Source organism: Papio anubis, chromosome 6 (assembly GCF_008728515.1).
Source record: "Papio anubis isolate 15944 chromosome 6, Panubis1.0, whole genome shotgun sequence".
Lineage (NCBI taxonomy): Eukaryota > Metazoa > Chordata > Mammalia > Primates > Cercopithecidae > Papio > Papio anubis.
Genome location: NC_044981.1, coordinates 160,060,267 through 160,084,329, shown reverse-complemented (window position 1 = coordinate 160,084,329; position 24,063 = coordinate 160,060,267). Strand labels below are relative to the sequence as shown.

Here is a 24,063-nt window from a genome sequence, read left to right as displayed (position 1 = left end):
AAAACATCAAAACCGATTTTACGTCATCCCTTTTGAAAAGTTGGTTTGAAAGTCAGATCACCATCCTGGACCAGGAGACAAGCAGAGAGATCCACAGGAGTCAGGGAGAGGAGGAAGGATTAAAGCAAGACAAGAGTAAGAAAACCAACAGCCCAAGTGTGACACCAGAGACAGGAAGGAGTGGTGGGGTGGTGACTAACCAGGGAATGCTTGGCTCAAGGGGACGTTGAATTACTCAGTTTCGGCTGGGGCCTACTACATGAGAATACATGTTTGGGCTTTCTAGACACTTTGATCTTTCAGGAAGAGCAGATTTTGCGAAGAAACTTTTTTAAAAAAAATTCTAATATGGGCAATCACTTTTTTTTTTTAAGTCTAGTGTTGCCACCTTTAAATTATGGCAAGTAGTTTAAAAAGGCAAAACACTGTATAAGCCAAACCAAACACACCTTTCGGCTGCTAGTCTGTAGGACGGTGCTATGGATCCTGAACCTGTGGGCTACTTTAACAAAGCATTCTGTTGAGGAAAACTAAGGTTCCAGTGAGCAAGAGGAAAGGAGCCAGAGTTACTTGGAGATGATATAAATAAGACAGACTGGAAAACTTAAGGCACAAAGAGTCATAACGTTTAGATGTTAAAGAATCGTAAAGGTTTCACACTACTGGAAATGATTTTTAAAAAAAAAAACAATTCTTTGTTCAACAAGTTAATGACACTAGTCCTTTTCACGAAGCTGATGAAATCAAGATTTTGGTCAGCATTCCTTTCTTCTTTCTTACATTTAAAAACTACATAAAAATCGTACCATTAAAGACAAAAAAAAAAATAACTATTCTGGATGCACAGTCCAACTGTGGAACACTGTAGCAGTCTGTTTACTAATCTCCCTTAATGACTAAAATCAGAGTGAATGTTATGCTCATTTTCTAATGTTATTGTAACTCCAGAATGTCAGATTCTTCTATTAGTGTTGCAAGCCTCAATAAAACTGGAAGTGTGCGTTCTTTATTCTGATATTGATACATGCATTTTCTGGGGGTGAAGGATAAGCAGCTCTTTTCAGCTGAGTTGGCTTGAGAGGATAAAGCACATGCACTTTTTCCAGTTGGTTTATTGCATTTCATGTACAGTCATATGCAGTTCTCCGTTCACATGTGATCTGCGAACACCTATTTCGACTTCTATAGAGATATATATATATACACAATTTCCACAGTAAAATTTTAAATGTCTCATACATACCACTATAAACCATAAAATATATATTTGGTAATAAAAACTTAATAGCACTTTAAGTTATAAATTAACTTTTACCCTGGAAGCTGAGATCTTCCCACAATGTGATGTCTTTTGCCAAGGGGCAACAAAACTGTAATGTGGAATCAATATTGCCGCTGCTCTTTGCTGCACCTATCGCCTCCTTCTACTATGAATTCATTCATCTGCCTTCTCTCCCACCCCCTGGCAATTAGTGCAGCAGAAACACAGAAAGGAGAGGACTGTGCCGAGGTTAACCAGTTTGATTCCGCATTGAAGGCACGAGTGCATATAATGTTGGTAAATCTCTTCGTATCAAAGGCATCTCAATTGAGATCATTTAAAAGAAACTACAGATAAAATTAGATGTGTAGCACATATTTCTAAAATATTGTCCATATTTTTTCCATTTTAAATAAAGGTATTAAGGGATTCGTGACAATGTAAAAAACTACTCTAGGCACTTAGGAAATTTGCGAATTCGAAAAGTTGGAGAATAATTTTTGCTAAATAAATTACCATTTGGCAGTAAGTCCTATTCTACCAAAAATAATTTGTTTGAAATGCTGTTAACAGCTACTTCTTATCAAGGAATAAAGACAGGCATCCCACCCTGGTCAAACACGCAAAACCACTCCCACTCCACCCCAAAACTAAAGAAACCTTAGGCTGTCACACGTGGAAGTGCTATGACACATATATATACACATGTATATATATTTATTAGAGTCTTGGTTTGGTAGTGAGCCATTTCATTTAAACCTATCATTCGCTTTTGGCACACTAACAAATTCAGAACCTTATCTAGTGTTGAGAAAACCGTAACCAGACACCAATTGTGTGTACGTACACACATCCTGGTTTTATGGGCAGGGTGCCTTAACAACCTCTTACACGTGGAGCCACCGCACTGGGGCGTACGGGAGTAACTACTCTCACGTTAAGTCTTCCCTGACATTTTGCCGAAAGGAAAAAAATTTTTAAGTACATTAATTTCACCAACTTCTTGACTGAAAGCTCAGCTTTCAATTGTTTTGTCAAATAGTTTCAATCAATCAACTGACTCTAGAATTTTACTGTTCTAGGAATTTGGTAGTTTGTTTAATAATATTGTAACCTGTATAAAAATGAAATTTGTAATGTTATTTTCGCCTTTTAAAACTTTACATTTCCTACATAAAAGGTAGCAATGACTTAATTATACATAAAGTACCCTTAACTGAAAATGAGATGAGGCTGCATTCATAGGCTTTAGAGAATAGTAAATTGCATAGAAATTCATCAATTTAAGTGACATGGTACCATGACAACTTGTACATTAGCAGCTTGACAGACAGCTTCGAATTTTCACAGACTACTACATGAACTGTTAGGGCAACAGAAACTTTTACAAATAGTAGCATGTTAAAGACCTGTCTACCTAACAACAGTACACTGCCCCACCGCTCCCATCAGAGAAATGACCCAGTTTGTTTACATGATCCAAGTGACCATCTCAATGGTGATTCGCTGTTATCACTCGAATCAGCTATCACTACTCTGTGTATTATGTATATGTACGTGTGTATATATATTTATGAATGAGAACACCTTGACAGTCTGATTGGTTAAGGGCGTATTGGTACAGTTTTTTCTTCTATTGCATGTCACTCATTTCGGCCCCAAATTCTACAACTCTAAATAAATAAAACGTCATTTACAAAGATACATTGCTATGTACAAATGCAAAAATTCATCCTGAGGATTTTGTTATCTAGGAGAACTGTTTCACAGAAAGAAGGAAGTATCAATCTGTGAAATAAAAATGCACCTTGAGTTAAACTAAGTAATTCATAATTACAGGTTAATTTACCCAAGTTCCAGCCAAGAAAAGCATGAAGATATTTAGGAAATCTTAAATTGATTTGCATGCAAGAAATTGATCATATACAACTTTTCAAATCCCAGTGTTCTTCCCCCTTAAACTTCTTGTTTAACGTTTTAGTCTGACTGTATTTGTAAAGTAGGTGACAGGGAAAAAAATACCTGAGGAAAACTCAGTAATGTGCTGAGGGTTCTTTTCCTCATTGGAAAGCAGTGGGGCTTCAGGCCACCATGAGAAACAGTCAGTGGGCCTTTGGCTTTACCCAAGTTAAGCTCCCCTAACAGGAGCAGTTAGCTAAACAAGTTCAATGCTTTCCAAAGGAAAAAGGTCAAGTTAAAATAAAAATCTAAATAAAGGTAAAATATCAATAGTTTCTCTGCTTTACAGTGTGACCATAAAATTACTTATTTACAGAAATTAAAAGAAATGGTTCAACAAAGAATCAAACTGGTTTCTCCAGGTATATACCATTACAATATATCTTTTTACTCTTGATGCTGTGAGCAGACAGTGATTATTTTGGAGAAGGAAAAATAAGGTGTGGAATTAGTAATGCAGATGCTGAAAGGCAAGTGGCAAGAGGAGAAGAATGCCTCCAACAAAGGCCTCTTTGTTCCCATCTCTACTGCACCTACCCCCACCCCCCCACAAGGTACAAGACCAGAATAACCAAAGCTATTTTAACAGTAGTGTGCAAAACTGTCAGCTGACAAACAACATAAAAACAAGTCACGCCATGTTATCTGTGGTCACGTTCTTCAGGGTTAGTCCAGTAACTCAAGACTTTACATTCTTTTGTCTTTATTTGTTTATTTTAATTAAACATATAAAGGTTAATAAACAGACATAGTCCAGAGTTAGTAGGTTGGTATTATAACATTTATTAAAATAATGCTATGGGTTAATAGAAACAGCAAAGAACCAAAGAATTAAAATGCAAGCTATGTAAAATCCCAACTAAAACCCAAAAGTGTCTAATGTATTCATTCATTAGCTAACTAAAAGCCCAAAAAAGACAAGACACCCAATATAATAAAGTACTGCAAAACAATTGGCAATTTTCAGTTATCAAAATTGTGGATTTTGCATTTTGTATCCTTTTCTCAATCAAGAAAAAAATTCTTTTTGAATGTTATATAACATACATATAAAACAAGATAGAAAAATACATTATAAACTTGTAACAATGGCTGTAAATACATTATCTTACATGTTTCTCATAGGCAATAGGTTGGTTATGGTACATACACAGCATGAAACTAAGATAATAAAGAATAGACAAAAATACATGTCAGCTGTACGATAACATACAAGCGACACTCCCATCTACCCACACTAAAAAATTACATAATACTGTCAGAAAAAAAGTCTTAAAAACTACATATTTTAATAAGAAATAAATTCAATAAAGAATGATAATACTGAGAACCAAGGCATTCAGAGATTTCAAAAGTCATGCTTTTTTCAGTTGATCCAAAATTTTGTCAACCAAGTTTTCAAAAGTTTGTTCAGAGCCAACATTACCCATAAATGTCACACATTAATTATTTCATACATTTACTTTCTTCCCCATAAAAGACCTTTGATAAACATCTAAAATGTCCAGGTATAACACAGTTGAGATGAAACTGGATCAAATACTGGTATTTTTTTTAACAACTATCACCTCAAGTGTTTGAGTGTCGCAAATTTATTAAAGCAACCAAACAATATAAAAATCAAAATGGCACAGCATATATTGTAAATAAATCAAAACTGTATGTGTAACAGAAAGACAAAGCAGTGGCATATTAAACCAAAGCTAGCTGGATACCAAACAACGAATGTCTATTGCATAGTAAATAAACTGACAACGGTTTCCAAGTGAGACAAGATGGCAGGGGAGGTCACCAAGAAGGTCATGACTCAGCTTCCTGCTGACCTCTGACTGTGATGCTGGGAAGGTGTGGAAGAGGGGACGAGTTGATAAGCTGGGGGGCGGGGGGAGTCCACTGTCACTTGAGATTTGCCACGTCTGGTACTGAGCAGTTAATGATTATTCACTCAAGTGTTTAGATGTAGGCTTTGCACACAAATTGCTTCAACTACATAACTAACTGTTTCAACTTCTAGAGAAATTAGAAGCTTAAGGTGAAATGTGGTTGAGTATTTATATGCACTATGATGCTAGTTTTTCACATTCTTTTAAAGTTAAGGGGTGGGGGAGGCAAAGGTTACTGAAACAGTAAAAGGATACACTACACCAGTTATCTGGTATGATATAAAGACATGTGATTAAATTTGGGTGATTTAAAACATTGTTTTCCAGAATGAAAATCACAAAGATTCACTTTTCTGAAAACATTTGCTAGGTATCCTATCATCTCCAATTAATTAAAAACAAAATAAAAATCAAAACCAAATGAATGCATCCCCCTTCTCCAAATAAAACAAAGTTCTAATTTGTCTGTAAACTGAAGTTCAGATGACACATAATTTTTATCTCAGAATCGTTTGGGTTAACACTGAAGATTGGAATAACCAAAAATATTAAATTATTTTTTTAAAGAATGATGTTTTAAAACTTACTAGTCAGGCATTAGAAAAGTTATCAAATCTTTTCACAGTATCAGATTTGGCAAATTTGCATCAAGGTAACGTGGCAAAAATCATATAATTCAAACCATCAACTCATTTGTCTCCCTCATATCTTCTTTCACATACTGGGCGACTGAGTAACATGCATTAACTTGTATTCTGAGGGAGGAGCTGATCTTTATGAGACACTTGACTAAATGACCATGAAGGAAAATAAGGCACTTTCTTTTCTTTAGACTTATTCCAATACTTAAAAAATAAAAAAGAAAGACAAAAAGGCTCTTTTGGTCTTTTGTTTCTTGACAACCACCAGAAAAAATCATTTAATGAAATAAAGGGTTTCTTTGTTCTTTTTCTTTTTTTTTATAACACTTGAAAGTATAAAATGCTACATTTCCAAAAATATATATATTTTTTTCTGCACCAGCACCCTTGTATAGTAAAAGTATCTACTTTTTGTTCATTTGTTTCAATGCACTACACTTTATCTACAATTTCATTACATGTATACAGCAAATAGGCAAGCATGGCTTTTACATCCTTAATGATTTTTTTCTATACAGGGAGGTTTAAAAAAAAATACTTGAACAGTTTGCCCAGTAATGTGACACATAATGCATGTACCTTGTTCTCATATTTTTTTAGAAGGTGTAAAATAAAGATTCGGTAATTTTAACTTAGATATTTATCTTTTAAAAATAGTGTTGCAGTTTTGTTATTTGCATTACTTTTCAAAACTCCTTACGTTTTTCTCTCATGGCACACTTTCTTCTAATACTTCAAATTTTGGCAGGCAATATAAAAAAGGCTGCAACTTCTGCCCTTTGAGGGCACTGTAGTGACTAAACAGCATATCAAATTTTGAATACTTTTCGAAATCACTTCACCAATGATATCCCTGACCGAAGGTTCATGCATGATGCATCATCACACAGTACATTCAGAGAGAGCTTTGACTTCGCTATGAGAAGAAAAAGATTCCTAGAAGTCTCTCACAGTAACTGCCTCTGTCATTGAGTAGTTAAGGGCCATCTGTCTCCCCTTCTTAAGAGAGGCCTTCTTACCGTTCGCTTAGGGTGGGATATTAAAAGATGATCAGTGCTGTGGGATGAATTGGGCCTTATTGCTTTACTACTATTCAGTGCAGGTTCTAGAACCACTTTCACCCAAACAGGAAAAAAAAAAAAAAGCTGAGTTGGAGGACAACAATTTCTTTGTCTTTTGTTTGGTTAGATGGTAAGACGAACGGACAAGTGCCTCAGCTCGCTGCACTGACGACAGGCAAGCAAAGGCGATTACCAGTTAACTGATCAGCAGGCAGGCATGGTCAGGTCATCATTGGGTGAAGAGTTCAGAGGTCAGAAGGTCATAGGTTAGTTGCCGGTGGCGGCTGGGTGGTTAGAAACAAAAAAAAACAAAACAAAAAAAAGAAAAGAAAAGATAGAGAAGAGATTAGTTTCAGCTAGTGACGGCTTAATGACAACATGAAAAACTAATCACAACTAATAAAAAAAAAAGCATGTTTAATTCTGACAAACTGATTGACACCATCTACAGAATACAATTAAAATCATGACAATTTCATATCATGATTTGAACAAATGAAGAAGAGCCCACTCCCACAAAAAAAAACAAAAACAAAAACAAAAAACTGGTTAACAAGAAAAAATAGAAATAAAATACAACTAACAACTAATAGTTAGTAGCAGTCAATGAAGGAAATTGAAAAACAACAATGAATAGGTTCGGTATACAGAATTTTTAAACAGTCAGTGCAGTTATCAGTATCTGACTGCTATTAAGCATTAGTATTCTCTCAGATGCAAGCATTAAAGCAACTATTAATGATGGATGTGATTATTAATAACTGATGATTAACAGAAATGAATCTAAAGAAATTCAAAATTCTATGAACAATTTGGTTCAACATAAACTCTGGGCCAAACAAGGTTTCTTTTGTTCAATAAATGTTTATTGCTTTTTCAATTATTCTATTTACAAACAACATGGAATTTCTTGGCCTCATGATACAAAGCAATACTAAACTGTAGTCTAGCAGTGTAGGCAACATCATGGGAACCAGAAAATGGCCAGGCCTTTTGCACTAGCCAACACTTTCCAGTTGAAAATACTATTTTACACATATAGAACACTTATAAAATGCACTTGCATGTAAACACTGTAAAATCCTGCCATTTAAAATTCTACACTCAAAAAGCTCTAAGTACATCAAAAAATAGAAGAAATTTCTAATTGATACCAATAAGGCATTTTAAAACTACAAACAGCTTTCTTTATTCAATTTCAAAGCTAATACTCTGCAAATACAATAAAATCTGACATTTCATATACATTCCTGCTTTATATTTTTATATTTTAAAAGAAGCCACCTGTAAATACTATTTTCTTTTGCAAAATAACAAAAAGGACAAAAAATTTTTAAAAATTACAGTAAAACATAAAGTAGTTCTCAAGTGGAAAAGTTATCATTCCCAATGTCCTTGAGTTGTTCCTTCCTTAATCAACCTTTGTCACATTCTGCTTCACCAAACTTGGTCCACTTAACAGTAGTATAATTTTTAAGACTCATTCAACAGCTTAATTATTTCTACTATATTCTGAGGTTTGATAGAATTTTCTGTACTGTTGCCATTGTGACTAAGGCAGAGGAGATGTGAATGAAAAGATATTCAGTGCAAAGTTAGATTCTGTGCCACTTCATAAATCAAAGCCCAGAAGGTGTAATGTTCAGAGTTTAAATGATCTAAATAATGGACTGATTTACCTTCATATGACAAAAATGCTTTCTATAGTCTATCATTTAGAACAGTTTATAAATACTACAAAAATATTGTATCTTCAATGTGACCAAATCTTCCCTGAATTTCTTAAAAGTGGAATTTTATTTAAAATAAAAATTGCTGCCCCAAAATCATAGAAGAAAATAAATATTTAACATGATGTAGTCATACTACTTCACAGGTATTCCAAAATATAAAATCTTAAAGCATTTTTGATGTTATTCATAATTTTGATTAAAACTGTTTAAAGTTTCTTATACAAATTATATAAGTGATGGTTTCTGTATTACTCAGAAAAACTTCTGACTTCTTTTTTGAGTGTGGAATATATAAACGAAGTGAGTGACCATATATATATACCAGGACACCTAGACTACATCCTCTGCCAAGTCTTGGCCTCCTACACAGGTGTGTCACCATACAAGACCATACAGTTCGTTACAACTAAAAGATCAGTTGGTCTCTAATAGGCTTCAAATTCAGTTTTGAAATATATATAGAGAGGTGAGTTTACTTTTAGTAAAGAACTAGATATTGGTCAACCATGTAGGACTCTAAACGTTCATATAGAATTACATGGTTATATGTCCAAGGGCTGAGTTTCTTTGCATTAAATGAATGCTTATACTAATAAACTTCTCTTCAAAATAGTTTTTAAAAATAATTTTAACCTCAAAAATAGAGAAAACAGTAGTATCATAAAATAATTTAAGTGAAGGACTTCAGACATCTCCCTTAGACCCAATGAGTGCATACAGTGATAAGTATACGAGTATTCTGTTACTAAAAAAGAAATGAGCATTTCGGTTTGCTGACACTGCATTTTAAATAAAAACAGTGACAGAATTAATCAAAACACATAACAACAAAAGATCCATGCATGGAATGTGTCGTAATTTTCCAAATACAATAAAATCTTCCTCAAATATGTCCAACTATCTCAAGGCACTGGAGTATTAAGTAGGCCAATAATTATCGTGTTAAAGCAAAATGGTGAGAAATCTCCTAAAAGGGGGCATACAGGGAAAGATTAGCTGGGAGGAAAAAACTACTTTAAAATACTCTTTAGAACAATTGTAGACATAAGCAGTATGAATAAAACCTCAAATTATTCATGGAATTGTCCCGTTTCTTTAAAACTAAAGTGACTTTCCAAAAAATTTCCCCATCCCTATGAGACGTGTTCATGCAGAACACTTACAAGGAATATCATCTTCATAGATGATCACGGAGCTGGGGTCTATTCTGTTCACTGAATAATCACTGTAAGTGATGTATACATTAGTTTGAAAGTCTTGGACATTCTTTATGTATTGTGCTAAACAAATATTAACAGTATCTTTGGGAAAGGCATGTTATTTCTGATGTGGACAACAGCTGTGTCTAGTATTTATCATCAGTACTCAAGGTAATCACATGAAGCAGGTAGGTCCTTCATAAATTCACAGAAGATGTACAATTGAAGTGCAAATTCAGCACTTTTTCCTCCACTAATATTTGAGACTTTGATCAGTTTAATTTGTAGGAAACAAATGTGCCATAATAGAAACTTGTAAAAAATCCTTTTTTACTACCATGCTTGAGATTCCTATCTTGTCGATGGAAAAACTTAGAAAACGATTCAATGTCAATAAACCGAAAATACCATTCCTCAATAAGCAAAAATAATTTATAAAAGGGTCCAAGGGCATATACAGGACACAAATTATAAAAGTTGTAAAGGAGAAAAATGAAGACTTATTTTCCAGTCACAGGTTAGTCAAAAATGATATTCACACAGCTGGATCTCATATCACCACAGAAATTCAAGAGACAGTTTACCTTCAGATAATATATTTTAGCAGCAAATGACAAAAATCAAAGGATCCATTTTGGCAAGAGAATGTAAGAATAAAAGGGAATTGACGCTCTAATTTATATTAAAAAAAAATCCAACTACATGAAAGTTATCTTCACAGTCCTCACTTTGTTGATTTTAGCTAAGTACTTGACATGTGCACCCTCACGTTTATACAGTGGCTCAAATATTTTATTATAAAGAAAAATGGAAACTAAATCTTCAGTTTTCTCCAAAAGTACACAGGAGGCATATATTCCTTTACTTCTCTCATTAAAGCACCACCCGTTCAATTCATTTTGCAATACCAACCCCAAATTTCAGAATTTTTAAAAGGTAAATTTTAGCAAAAGTTATTAATGAAAATAACTGAGGCAACATCAAAATTTAATAGCTCCCCAAATTGACTAATTTATGTTTTAGTAGGAATAAATCATAGTACATAATAATAGAAGATTTAATAAGTTAAAAATATGAAGGGAGAAAAAACCAAACCAAAACAAAAAACCCAACCCTTATATCTGTCAGTGATCACAAACAAATTTAGAAAAGGAAAAAAAACTGTGTGCAGGTAAGCAATTACATTTTTCCATCAGGTGTGGTGTTGCAAATTTTATGGACACCCAACGCATTTCTTATAGACAAGAACTGCAGAACTAAACTAACCTCGGTCTGCGGTCACAATCCTTTGGTAAGGATGGACACGCATATCGTGCCTTCGAACTTTAGTAGCCACCGCACCTAGTTAAATTGCAATTACCAAGACAAAGTTAGAAAACATTCACAAGGGGGGAAAAGAACATTAACAGCAGGTTTATCAAAATGGATTTCAAATGTTCATTTACTACAAAAGTTTAAGAAACACGTTAAGGCACAGTAGTTTTAAAATTAACCACAATATGTCATGTATATATGCATCTATTAATATTGCATTCATTTCAAACATCTTGGGCCTTAACCTATTTTATCCATTCATTTACAATCCCCAAGTTACAGTATTTCATGAACTCTATTAGATCCAAACATATTTAAGCTTTACTAGTCACATATTCACTGAAGTGCCTTTCTCGCAGCAGGACTACTTAAATAATGCCATGTTTAATACTGACAATTATTTGCTAACCTTAAGACCACTTCAAGAGTTTATCACTTAAAAAGGTTTAAAAGCAATTCTTAAAGCCTACAGATTGTGGTTTTAAACTCTGAGTCAATAAGTATGAACTGCAATGAATTAGGTGATTAGTAAAGCAAACAGTATAGTACACTTAGCAGTCAGTATACTACTATACACTCCTTTATAAATTACCATTACTGTGTAATATTACAGACTAAACCAAATTAATAACATAATTTTACTTTATATCTATGTGCAAAAAGTGCAAGTAAGTCACTGACTGCTAGGCTAAGCTTTTTTCCCCCGGAGGCTGCTGAGACTAAGCATTTGTTAAATTCAGATCTGATGAGGGTTCAGTTAAGACCGTTCTTGAATTCTTAGCCTTTCGTTGGGAAAGCCATACCTAAAGATAAAAGGAAGGGAATTAAAAATTAGTCATCAATGAAGATTTGATGCTAATACCAATCTCCTCACTACTACCAACACACATGTCTGCATCTGTTTTGAAGGGCACTGCTTATTTTAAAATAATTTAATGTGAGATGTGACATAAATAGCATGCATGTTATCTGTGTGCAAATTTATTATAACTTAGAAATTTAAAATAATTTTCTGAGTTCTCCAAGTGGTCAATATCATGTTTTACTGCTTAGGTGGCAAAGCAAGAAATAAAATTAACCATAGTAAGATTTTTTCATTTGGCACTTATTATTATTCACCTTATGAATGCCAATTAGAAATCTGCATATTTTGGTCTTTATTTTACCAGTCTAACAATTAAGTTTTTATAAGTAAAAATTTTTCAACAAACAAAAGACATGAAGCTTTACAATGAGAAACAAGTTTTACTGCAGTGCCTCTTGCTATTTCTAAGCAGTAAACTGGTCCATCACCCCTTATTCATTTTAGATAAGGTAATCATATACAAGTACAATTCCATGTGGCAAAATCAGGGAGATCTTGCACTGAAAGTGCTGGAACAGCAGCTGGTAGCTAAGAGCCCCAGCCCTGCAGGAAGTCAAGAGTCATAACTCCTCGGGAACAGATGCTGTGGGTGCAGCAGAGAGGAGTTCTGGGAAAAGGAGCATGCATGGGACCACAGGACAGAGTATTAATAGAAAAGAAAACTTAAACAACAAGGTTACAGGTTACATGTTATTTTAAAAATGCTTCAAGAAATGTGCAACAGAGACAAGCCTCTCATAAACAGTTCTGTGGTATAATTCTGACCTGCAATTATTTTATACAATGATTTAGAGATAAACAGAAAACATGTACAATGAAATGTATTTGTTCATGAAACAAAGGGCACCTGAGTGCATGCACACACACAGATAACATACAGAGCATCATGGCTTTCTTTACTTGAACAATGAATTTTCGAGTTTAAATCTTAGTGTCCTCCAGTTCAGTAAAGATTTTCATATCCTTATAAATCAATATTAATGCTGGAAAAAAAAAAACCTTAAGAGATCAAAGTCCTAAAAGTCAACAGCATGCATGCAGCACCAAGGTCGTATACAATTCAGGAAAAAAAGTATTCAAATTTTGTCTGGTAAAACAAAGGGGTTGCACAGAAACAGTTTGTTCCACATTGACTGGTCGTGTTATAACAGCTGCTGTATTCTAGTCCTTCATCCAGCAAGTCAATGGGCTGAAATATCAGGCATGACTGGCATTTCAATCCACTCTATAAAAAAAAGGCATCAGTAATGTCTTTTTCAAGCACACCACTTTTTGTTCATGTAAAACCAAGCGTTTAGATTATGATTTTAATTTTTGCCTTAAGTGAGATTCTGAATTCAGTGATTTGGTATTTAACTATTCCATACTGTACTACTGAAATTAAGAGTATCTCTCATGTTTAATACGACTAGGACTCCAAAAGCCAAGAACTGAAAAATCTTAAGAATACAACTACAGTCATGCCTGCATAACAACATTTTGGTCAACAACGGACCACATATACTACGGTGGTCCCATAAGATTATAATGGCTATACCACACAGCCTAGGTGTGTAGTAAACAGTATCATGTATGTCTGTGTAAGTACACTTTATGATGTACACCAAATGATGAAATTGCCGGACAAGGCAATTCTTAGAAGGTATTCCCGTTGTTAAGCGATGCATGACTGTATTTATCTGGTCTCTTTCATATTTTAAGTGATCACAAATATTATAAAACACATACAATAATATGAATTTCATAAAGATCTCAAACTACTTTCACATAGAAGTTTAAAGTTTTTCCAACAATTACACAAATCTGTGAGATAAAATGAATCAAAGTTTGAGAAGTGGAGCTGATGGAGGTGACGGGCCAGTGGGGTGGGACCTAAAACTCAGAATGGCCTCAGTCATGTCAAATGTAAAAGTATTTGTTAAAACGCACACAACAGATTTACCCAACCAAACTGAACCTGAGTTACCAAAGTGGATCTGAATAAACTTAAGGTGCAATTATTTCAAAGGGGAACCCTTATGAGAGGCTGCAATAAAATTTAGGGTTCAGGCTTTCCTAATGGAAACTTGTCTTGCCTCTCTAAAACTGATAAAACCATTTCAAAATCTGGGGGAGCAAAAATATTTATAAAGAGAATGTTGTTAACCCCGTGGGGAGAAGAACTTACCTAATACACCACTAGGTTCAATAGGATACTCAAGGATTGATGTAGCTGGTGCCAATGTGTAGGGGTACTCATAGGGTGTATAGATTAAACCAGCTTCGGGCCCTGGAGGAACTATTGCAGCAGTTGGGTGAGGAGTTCCGTTTGGCATGACAGCGGTCTGTATTTGTCTGATCAAAGGCATTATGGTAGGGCCAGCTGGCGTTGGAGTACGCAGGGCAGCTGGTGGGAGAACCGGTGCAGGCCCAGTAATGATCCTTGGAGCAGCCTGGGCTGTTGCTGCAAGAGAAAAGGCAAGGGCTGCTACAGTAAGCAAAGAAATTTAGAAAGAAGTATAGAGACAGCAGTATAAAATATGGGAAAATGAGAGGGGAGTAGGAAAAAGAAAGGAAAAAGCAGGAAAGAAGAAAAATAAAAGGAAATCATTAGTACATGCGCTGATCACACAAAAATGCCAAAGCACACCAATCAAATGCAAACAGCTTTCCCTTTCCCAATGTGATTAAGAATGTGCAAAAATTAAAAAGCCATTGTAAAAAAATGAATGCCACCATTAAATAGGTTATATTTAGTTCATACATTTGATATACCTGTTTTTAAGATTTCATAAGACTAAAGTACATGCAGAAGCACAATGAAACACTTGCATTAACAGATGTTAAAAAATAATTTGTAACTGGAGTCCACAGAAACTCAGTTTGGTATATTTCTAAAGTACAGCTTTAGTTTCAAAGTAAAGTAAGAATAATTTTTATTGCATTTAGCCAAGTAACCACTAGGTATATATGTACATTTCCTGCATCTTTAGGAACTATCATCACAGAAAATCTTAAAAAGCCCTATTTTAAAATTCCTATTAATGATATACTCACATTTTCATGAGTAAATTAATGTTAACAATTTGTAAAGTAACTACTTTTAAACCCAGTAGGTTGCCTACGTTTTGTAAAGCTGCCTAGAACTTTAAAATTCTATGTGTTTTAAATAATCACTAATTTAAATATGGTATGTTCATATAAATGATATGTATGAATCTTAAATTGTTTCAAAACAAAAATTTCACATTATTTCATTTTAAACATAAAAAAGTTATCCTCTTATGGCTTATAAAAACATGCACAGATACATATACAAACAAAATTAGGACGGAAAAAGAGTTATCACCCACTGATCTCTGTGAACTCACATATGAAATCAACAGGGAAAAATACTGGAGGGAAAACATGCAAGCAGAGTGAAAGGACAGAACTCAACAGAGGGTCATTTTATTCAGATATACTTCAAATTCACTTTGTCAAAGTAAGCTTTCAATATGCTGTCTTTTGCATACATTTAACAAGATAAGCTGGAAGCCTTACATCTGTATTTAACCAAACAGAAAATTTCTTAAACGCTTGAATTTAGAGATTGAGATTTCGTTAAAATAATGTAAGTCTGTCAACCCAAAACTTCAACATGCTGACATAAAATAAAATCAGGAGTGTCCTCAATTCATGAAAGCATTAAAACTAGGACTCTCAAAGTGACAGAATTACTATATCAAGTGACAGAATTACTTCAACTGTTCACTTTGTATAAACTGTTATTGTGTTGTGTTGCCAAAAGGAAAAGTCTGTAGACAAAAACAACAGAGAGAGCAGTAACCCTGGGCCTCAGGGTTCATTCTTACGTGATTTAATGTTGGCATCTCTGTAGGTGCCATTCAGAATCGCAAGCTCCATCAGCTGCATCTTCTTCAGGCTGTCTTCTCCTTCTGCCTATACACGGAAAACACACGAGATCAAAGCATTTGAGACTATCCACAAATATAATAGCTATATCCACACAAAAACCTTCAAGTATCATGTGACTACAGTCACTTGTTTCAATACGGGGAAAAAAAGATCAGGAACTAAAACGTGCTAACATAATGGAGCCTGTTTTCTCAGTGATGGCGTGTTGATATACAGGATATTCTATTTGTAAATTTTTATGTCAGCTACACCGATTTATTAAAGTTCTCCTAAAAAGCTCTGCTTTTAAATAGAAATGAATGAAAACGTGAGGTTAAGACTAAACATAGTATATTCTCTTTGGCATCTATCATTTTAAAATTATTTTAATTAATTTCTTTTTTTTTTTTTTAGATACAGGGTCTAGCTGTTACCCAGGCTGGAGTGCTGTGGCATGATCCTACCTCACAGCCACCAGGAATTCCCAGGTTCAAGCCATCCTTCCACCTCAGCCTCCCAAACAGCCGGGACTAGAGGCATGCACCACCATGCCTGGCTTTTAAAAATTTTTTGTAGAGACAAGGTCTCGTTTTGTAGCCCAGGCTGGTCTCAAACTCCTGGCTTAAAGTGATCCTCCTGCCTCAGCCTCCCAAAGTGCTAAGATTACAAGTGAGAGCCACTGCACCCAGCCAGCAACTATCATTTTGCTGAATATTCCAAAACTCAGATGTGTTCGTTAAACACACACACACACACACACACACGCACGCACACAAAGAATTTTAAACATAAAAGACTGGATTGCAGAATTTAGGTAAGGAAATTTTATGCTTAATTCTTCAAAAAAGGAAAACTCAGTGAAATAAGAACTTCTAAAAAACTGTATATTCTGCTCTCCTACACCATCCCTGTCTGCTTTCAGTCTAATTAGTGAGTGCTATCAATGTCACAGCAATCTATTAGGGTCACCATATGATTTATTGTCCAAAGCAAGAAACATTCAAAAGCAAAAAGGGGCATTAGTAATAACCATGCTTCAAACGTAAATCAGGATAGTCTCTAATCATCAAAATGTTTGGCCACCCCATTCACCTTGAATTCGTCCCACTCTTTCCATTTACTGTTCCAGTCATTTTTGGCAAAGCATCCAAACTACCAAAACAAGTTGCTAATGGTGTCTGTTCTCCAATCAATCTATACACAAAGGCCAGATTAATTGCCCAAATTACAATTTTCATGTTTCTCAACATTCTGTCTCAAAACACTTTCATGGTTTCTTACTATCTAAAAATACAAAAAATTTTAGTTGCCTATAATCTGGTCCCAAGATATCTTCTCAAGTTAAGCCCATTAACCTACTACTTTACACACATATGTAAGTAACATCCTAAGTCAAACCAGATTGCTCTCCACCATTCATCTCTGTGCATATTCCCACTTCCTCCATCCCAAGTGCTCCCCTGTGTACTGCTCTGTCCCTCTCTCTTTCCAAATCCTGCCTATCCCCATCCCCACAAACTTGAACCTAAATGCTACCTTCCTTTTCCAGGGGCCATCCCTAGATTACAGTATATCCTCAATGTGGTCAATACGTTCTTCAAAACTAACTTTAAGTGAAACAATGGATAGTAGGTCCTGAAATAATGCCATTGCTTTCAACATGATTTCATTATAACATTGATGGGAAAAAAAGGCTGCAATATACTCATTTCGTTTAAAGTTGTATCTCCAAGAACCTATCGACAAAGGTAATTGTTTCTACTTCAAATTACAGTCTGCTGAGTATCACCACTCCCAAAGAAAGCTCCATGAGAATAGGGCTTATTTCTTTGTTACCGCTGCCTAACCCCATGTTCCTACAGCCACCCCCAAGTTATTTGCTAGAACTTATAAGTGACTGGTATGAGAAGTCTTTAACTTTATTTCCAAATCCCAAATGTCTAAGTCCAACACAAACTTTAACCACAGTCAAAGCAAGCAGTAGATGACGGTCCATCAATCAAAGTCTGTGTAGAGACAGAACTAAGTGCCCCCCACTTTTATGTATCATCTAATCCCAATAACTTTACATGACTTTGTGATATTTACAATGAAAGTAACCCAATGAAACAATTTTCTGATATAGTTTTGTTCCTCGCTGATTCATAAAAGGGTAAGGATGAACAGGACACAAGCTTCTCAGTGCTCCTTTCCATTATAGCTGTAATGATACACAAAATTCTGTTTTTGGCATTACAATGGTGAATGGTGTACTATAATATATAGTAAACAGAACTGTTCAGTGAGCTTTTAGTAAATCACAAGAATTAAAGAAAAAGATGAGTGAAACATAAAGACAATGTTTTGATGTGCTACTGTCAAATTTTTAAAAATCTGCTTTGCAGCAGATTACAGGGAGTAGATACTTACATGCCTGTGGAATTTTACTCCTGTCAACTTGCACAAAGATGAGCAAAAAGTAAGTATGATCTTTGAAAGACAGAAATAATTTGTTAAAAACTAAATCAGTAAGCTACTACTGGAAGAGAAGAATCAAATCCATTATAATAAAACTTTTAAAGCTTATTTGCTAAAAACTAGTCATCTGAAAGTTGAAACTTAGCAAAAGTTTCAAATTTAAATTTATATATAAAAATGGAATACCAAAAGTATTATAAATTATATGATACATAAAAAAAAGACAAAGAAGAGCAGTAGGTTTACCTCCAGTCATCTACCATAGTGAGAAAGAAGTGGTACAAGTTTGAAAATGTCAGCAAATAAGAGGGCAAATTTACTTCCAACAAAGAGGAAATAAAGATCAAAGAGGACTTTCCTGCAGAAGGAACAGGTGCTTAAAAACATGTTGGCATTGAACTGCTCCTTTTGGATAGCAAAATAACTATTCACTATTTGGCAATGGAGTGTCAAACATGAGAGAAAGCCACAGAGAAAAAAGATAGAAGAAATGCGTGTGATCACCACTGTATGTGCACACTTGTGTAATCTGCAGGGTACAGGATAATGAAAACAGAGGAGAGATCACCCCAAGAGAATAAAAGTAAGAGTGGCATAGGAGAAGATCCTGGTGTAGACTGTCATATGGTATTGTTGGAGATGATGGTATGTTACACCAGATCACAGCCATATTATGGCAGGGTACACTAATGCCTCCCAGAAATGCACAGGATTTAGTTGGCAGAGCTGGAATTTGACCCTAGGTGGTCTCAGCCCAGGATGGGCTTCACCCTCATGTCCTGACCACTCCCCACCACTCTGTATTCACACTTTGTGTGTCTTAAGAGACAACAGGGTTCACTGGCTGGGCGCGGTGGCTCACGCCTGTAATCCCAGCACTTTGGGAGGCTAAGGCAGGCAGATCATGAAGTTAGGAGTTCGAGACCAGCCTGGTCAACATGGTGAAACTCTGTCTCTACTAAAAATACAAAAATTAGCTGGGCGTGGTGGCAGGCGCCTGTAATCCCAGCTACTTGGGAGGTTGAGGCAGAAGAATCGCTTGAACCCGGAAGGCAGAGGCTGCAGTGAGCCAAGATCGTGCCACTGCACTCTAGCCTGGACAACAGGGCGAGACTCTGTCTCCAAAGGAAAAAAAAAAAAAAAAAGAGAGACAACAGGGTTAATTACAGAATTACTTTCACATGGAAGTGGTTATTTCAACCTTACTGTCCTGGTTTTGACAATGAGATTTAGTAGTGTGTACCTGCCTAAACACTGTTGAAGGTGTATGTCACCTCTTTTTCAAATGTAAGTTCAGATGAGAAAACTAAGTTTCTTCTACAGTCTAGAGGCTCTAGAGCTTCTATGAGCCAGTCTTCAGACCAATTTGTCTGACCTTTTTCTCAAAAATTACAACTGATCAAACGGGACATCCTGATGTTGTACATGTCAACTCCAGATAGTTCACAAAGTACCTGCAGAATCTTGATCGGAAATGAGCAACCCTACAGAGACAGAACACTAACTTTTACATTTGTAACATGGGGCATTAAAATCGTATTTTGTAATACTGAACTCAAGTGATTATCTGGAATCTCACAGCTTCTGATTTCCTAAGTATTTGCCCTATATTCAAGAAACATTTAAAAAATGGAAGCTAAATTCACATGCAGTGGACTCCCAAGATTTTAATTGCAATATCAAATCGGATATTTCTTCCTTTTTTTTTAAAGTTTTTGTGGGCACATAGTAGGTGTATGTATTTATAAAGTACATGCGATATTTTGATACAGGCATACAATGCATATTAATCACATCAGGGTAAATGGAGTACCCATCAACTCAAGCATTTATCTTTTCTTTGTATTACAAACAATCCAATTACACTTATTCTTAAATGTACGATAAATCATTGTTGACTGTAGTCACCCTGTTTTGCTATCAAACACTAGATCTCACTCATTCTAACTACATTATTGTACCCATCAACCATTCCCACTGCACCCTCCCAACCACTCTTGCCAGCCTCTGGAACAATCACTCCACACTCTATCTCCATGAGTTCAATTGTCTTATTTTACCTCCCACAAAAAAAGTGAGAACATGTGCAGATTCTTTCTTTGCCTGACTTATTTCACTTAACATAATGACCTCCAATTTCATCCACGTTGTTGCAAATGACAGGATCTTATTCTTTTTTATGGCTAAATAGCACTCCACTGAAGACACAGGACATTTCCACAAACCCAGAAAGTCTCCTTGTACTGCAAGCCCTAACCATCCATCTGATTTTACTTGCCTAGATTTTCACATAATGAAGGCATATATACTTTTTTGTGTTCAATTTCTTTCCCTCAGTGTAACAACTGTCAGACTCATCCACACTGCTGCATGTTGCTGTAGTTCATCTGTTTTAGTGGCTTGGTATGTTATTTATCTATTCTTCTGCTACAGACATTTGATTGTTTCTACCTTTTGGATATGTGAACAGAGCCACTCTGAAAATTCTCATACAAAGCTTCCTTGCGAATATAAGTTTTCATTTATCTTGCATAAATACCTATTAGTAGAGTTGCTGGGTCATAGGGAAGATGAATATTTCCCTTGTATTTGTATGGAAAATATTATGGAAAGACTATTAAAGCACAACAAAGAATGCCTTTACTTTTGAAATGTAAAAGCTCAAAAATACAATACACTTCTGCTAATAGCTAAAACCTGTGGTATCAGGGAAGTGCCTTGAGAATTTCAGAATTTTTCAGATTTATAGAAAGATTAGACACTATAGATTCTGTAACACCCACCAGAGTCTGGGGGATACTCCTATAATCCAATCTGTAACAAAAAGAAAAATACACTAAGTGGGGTGAAGAGACTATAAACACAGTTTTCCAAACTTCTGGAGGCTTGCAATTAAGGATGATGAATTATAGGTATTTATAAATATATATTTTAAAATTTATGCATATTAAGTAAGATACAGATGTATCATCAACTATGTTTTTTTTGTTGTTGTTTGTTTTTGGTTTTTTTTTGAGATGGAGCTTTGCTTTTGTTGCCCAGGCTAGAAGGCAATGGTGCAATCTTGGCTCACTGCAACCTCCACCTCCTAGGTTCCAGGGATTCTCCTGCCTCAGCCTCCCAAGTAGCTGGGATTACAGGCTTATGTCACCACGCCTGGCTAACTTTTTGTATTTAGTAGAGATGGGGTTTCACCACGTTGGTCAGGCTGGTCTCGAACTCCTGACCTCAGGTGATTCACCCGCCTCAGCCTCCCAAAGTGCCGGGACTACAGGCGTGAGCCACCACGCCCGGCCATCATCAACTATGTTTAACAGCTATGTTAAAAGGATACAAACAGGTCATGTTTAATGCAATTTATATATTGTTCAACTTTTCTAGATTTAGACACTAGATCTTCATTATCTAATCATTTATGCTTCCTAACAAATCTGTGGTATTGGCAGTGCATTATCCCTGAGGCTCAGGCAGGGTAGGCAGCTTATCCAAAGTTACAAAAGTTCACATTGCAAAACTGGCTTCCAACCCAGAAGACCTGATTCAAAGTCCTCATGTTTTAACCGTTACATTATACTTTCTCCAGTCTTAGGATGCCTTTAAGTGGAAGTATCTTGAATTCATCAGACCTCAAGTTAGAAAGAAAATCATGTTTATTTAGTATTTTTAGATCTGTATACTTTTTAAAAAAACTACAACAAAGTAATCACCAGAGAGATGAAACAAATGTATTATTTCCAAATCATTAAAACTATGTCAACTAAAAAAATAATTCGAACCACTGCCTATCACAAAGGCCCACTCTAGCATTCAGGGCATTGAACAGTTTATATGAGCAACCTTGCTTGCAAATGTTCTGCATTAGTCAAAATCATCTGTCCACAGATTCCCCAGAGTAGACCTGGTACTTTCCTCTCCAAGTTAGGCTCCTACTAGAAGCATCCTATGTGTTCCTCAATAACACAGATCACTGTCTTCTCCCAGAGTGCAGGCTGTTTTTGTTGTTGTTTTTTTTTTTTGAGACGGAGTCTCGCTCTGTTGCTAGGCTTGAGTGCTGTGACACGATCTTGGCTCACTGCAACCTCCGACTCCCTGGTTCAAGCGATTCTCCTGAGTGCAGGCTTTTCTAAGCACTCTCATGCATACTGGTCTTGCTTTTATAAATTCATGCTGCTTATTTTTGGGGAGATCAATCATATGTAGCCAGGTGCTACCTCAGTTTTTCTATTTTTTGATGTTTTTAAGAAATTTCTCATGAATTGTATCCATAAATTAACCAATAACCAATTAAACCCATGCTCCCTGTAGTCCCCAAAGCCTTGCAAAAATGAATGTGCTCAATATATTTTAAAAAATGAATTAGTTTTCTATAAATTTGAAATAATGGGTAGAAAAGGTTTTCCGAACAAAAAAATACATGACTAATTTACTTGGAGAATAACAAATATCAGAGAAAAGAAAAAAGGAAGAGTGACCACATTTTATAATGAATTTTGATGCCAATTACCACCTTGATCTGCTCTGACGGCTTTGGCAGACAGAACATGACAAAGAATTTGATTGACTTAATTTAAACAAAGGGGTTTATGAGAGGGAAGTGACAAAAAAGGATTTGTCTTTAAAGCCTCACTCTGCTATTTTGTGGATGAACTGCTGGGGGCGCCAGCGTGATTACTGAGATGGGTCATGAGCTTTAATATGGTCCAGGCAACAGAGAGGATGAACTGGACTGGGGTAGAGGTCATAACACAGATGAAAAGAGTTATGTTAACCTGACAGGGCCTGATGATCAGTTGGACATAGAGGGTAAGGGAAAAGGAGAAATTAAACAATGTTGTTTGGGTTCTTGATTTAAGCAATAAAGTAGATGGTGGCTCCATGTAATGAGATAAAAGTTGAGGAATATAGAATCAGAAGTTCTCTCTTGAAAGGTTACATCTGAAATACTTATCTTAAACACCTAAGTGGAGATGTCAGATAGATAGCTGAATATTCATCTGGTTGATCAACTTACTCTAACTTATCCTATACAGCTGGTAGAAAAATACGCTTTCATATAATTTTCTGAATTTTTCTCCAAGATGATGTGGCAGTTACTAAGTTCCAAACTGACCTGCCATATGCCTTCCAATGCTTAATGTAGGGATCTACAACTACATTGCCAGCTGGTTTTCTGTGAGGTTCTCAGAACTGAGGCATGGTGTGGGTGTTAAAGCGGCCCGCCTTGAAGAGCTGGATGAAGGTGAGAGATGTTCTTTTCAGCTATGCACGTGCCAGAGGCAGCTGTCTCCTGGCTCCATGATTCTTTCCCAGCACCTCTAGAACCAGTCTCATTGTGCAGCCCTCTTCCCTCCATGCATACCAGAAGCAGCCAGCCAGGGTTCTCTCCTCTGAGCTGCTGAGGTTCTTGAATTAACTGAGAGACACCAAGTCAGGGTCTTGGTTCCATCATTACACATGCTTTCTTCTCTTTTATTCCAGTCCTGGGGTAAAATATGCTTCTTTGCAGTCTCTAAATCTGTATTACAGCCTGTCTTTCTCCTTTTTCAGTTCTCAATAACTGTGTAACCAATCAACAACTTTCCACAGATAAAGCAAGGTAGAGAGAAAGTGTCAGGCACTCTATTTAACCAGAAAAGCTTAAAACACTCCAACACACACAAATATGATGCTCCTCCTCCATTAAAACTATATAAAACAAAGATTTTTACCTTAGGACAGTATGTTCTGCCTCTCTTCAACAAGGTATAAACAGATCCATTTAAAAGTAGTAATAATCTCAGAAAAACAAAAGCCAAGTCTCAATAATAAGTGCTT

At 35.7% G+C, this 24,063-nt stretch overlaps 1 protein-coding gene across 1 annotated transcript in view; it reads right to left on the bottom strand.

Moving 5' to 3' along the window:
- Positions 1-1,094: 1,094 nt before the first annotated feature.
- The window catches only part of QKI (QKI, KH domain containing RNA binding), a 162,949-nt gene continuing 139,980 nt past the window's right edge, over positions 1,095-24,063 (bottom strand). Inside the window, 4 exon segments of the mRNA XM_003898381.4 lie at positions 1,095-7,089; positions 11,004-11,078; positions 14,084-14,383; positions 15,750-15,837. Of these exon segments, the coding sequence (XP_003898430.2) occupies positions 7,073-7,089; positions 11,004-11,078; positions 14,084-14,383; positions 15,750-15,837 (480 nt within the window). The 3' untranslated portion in view covers positions 1,095-7,072.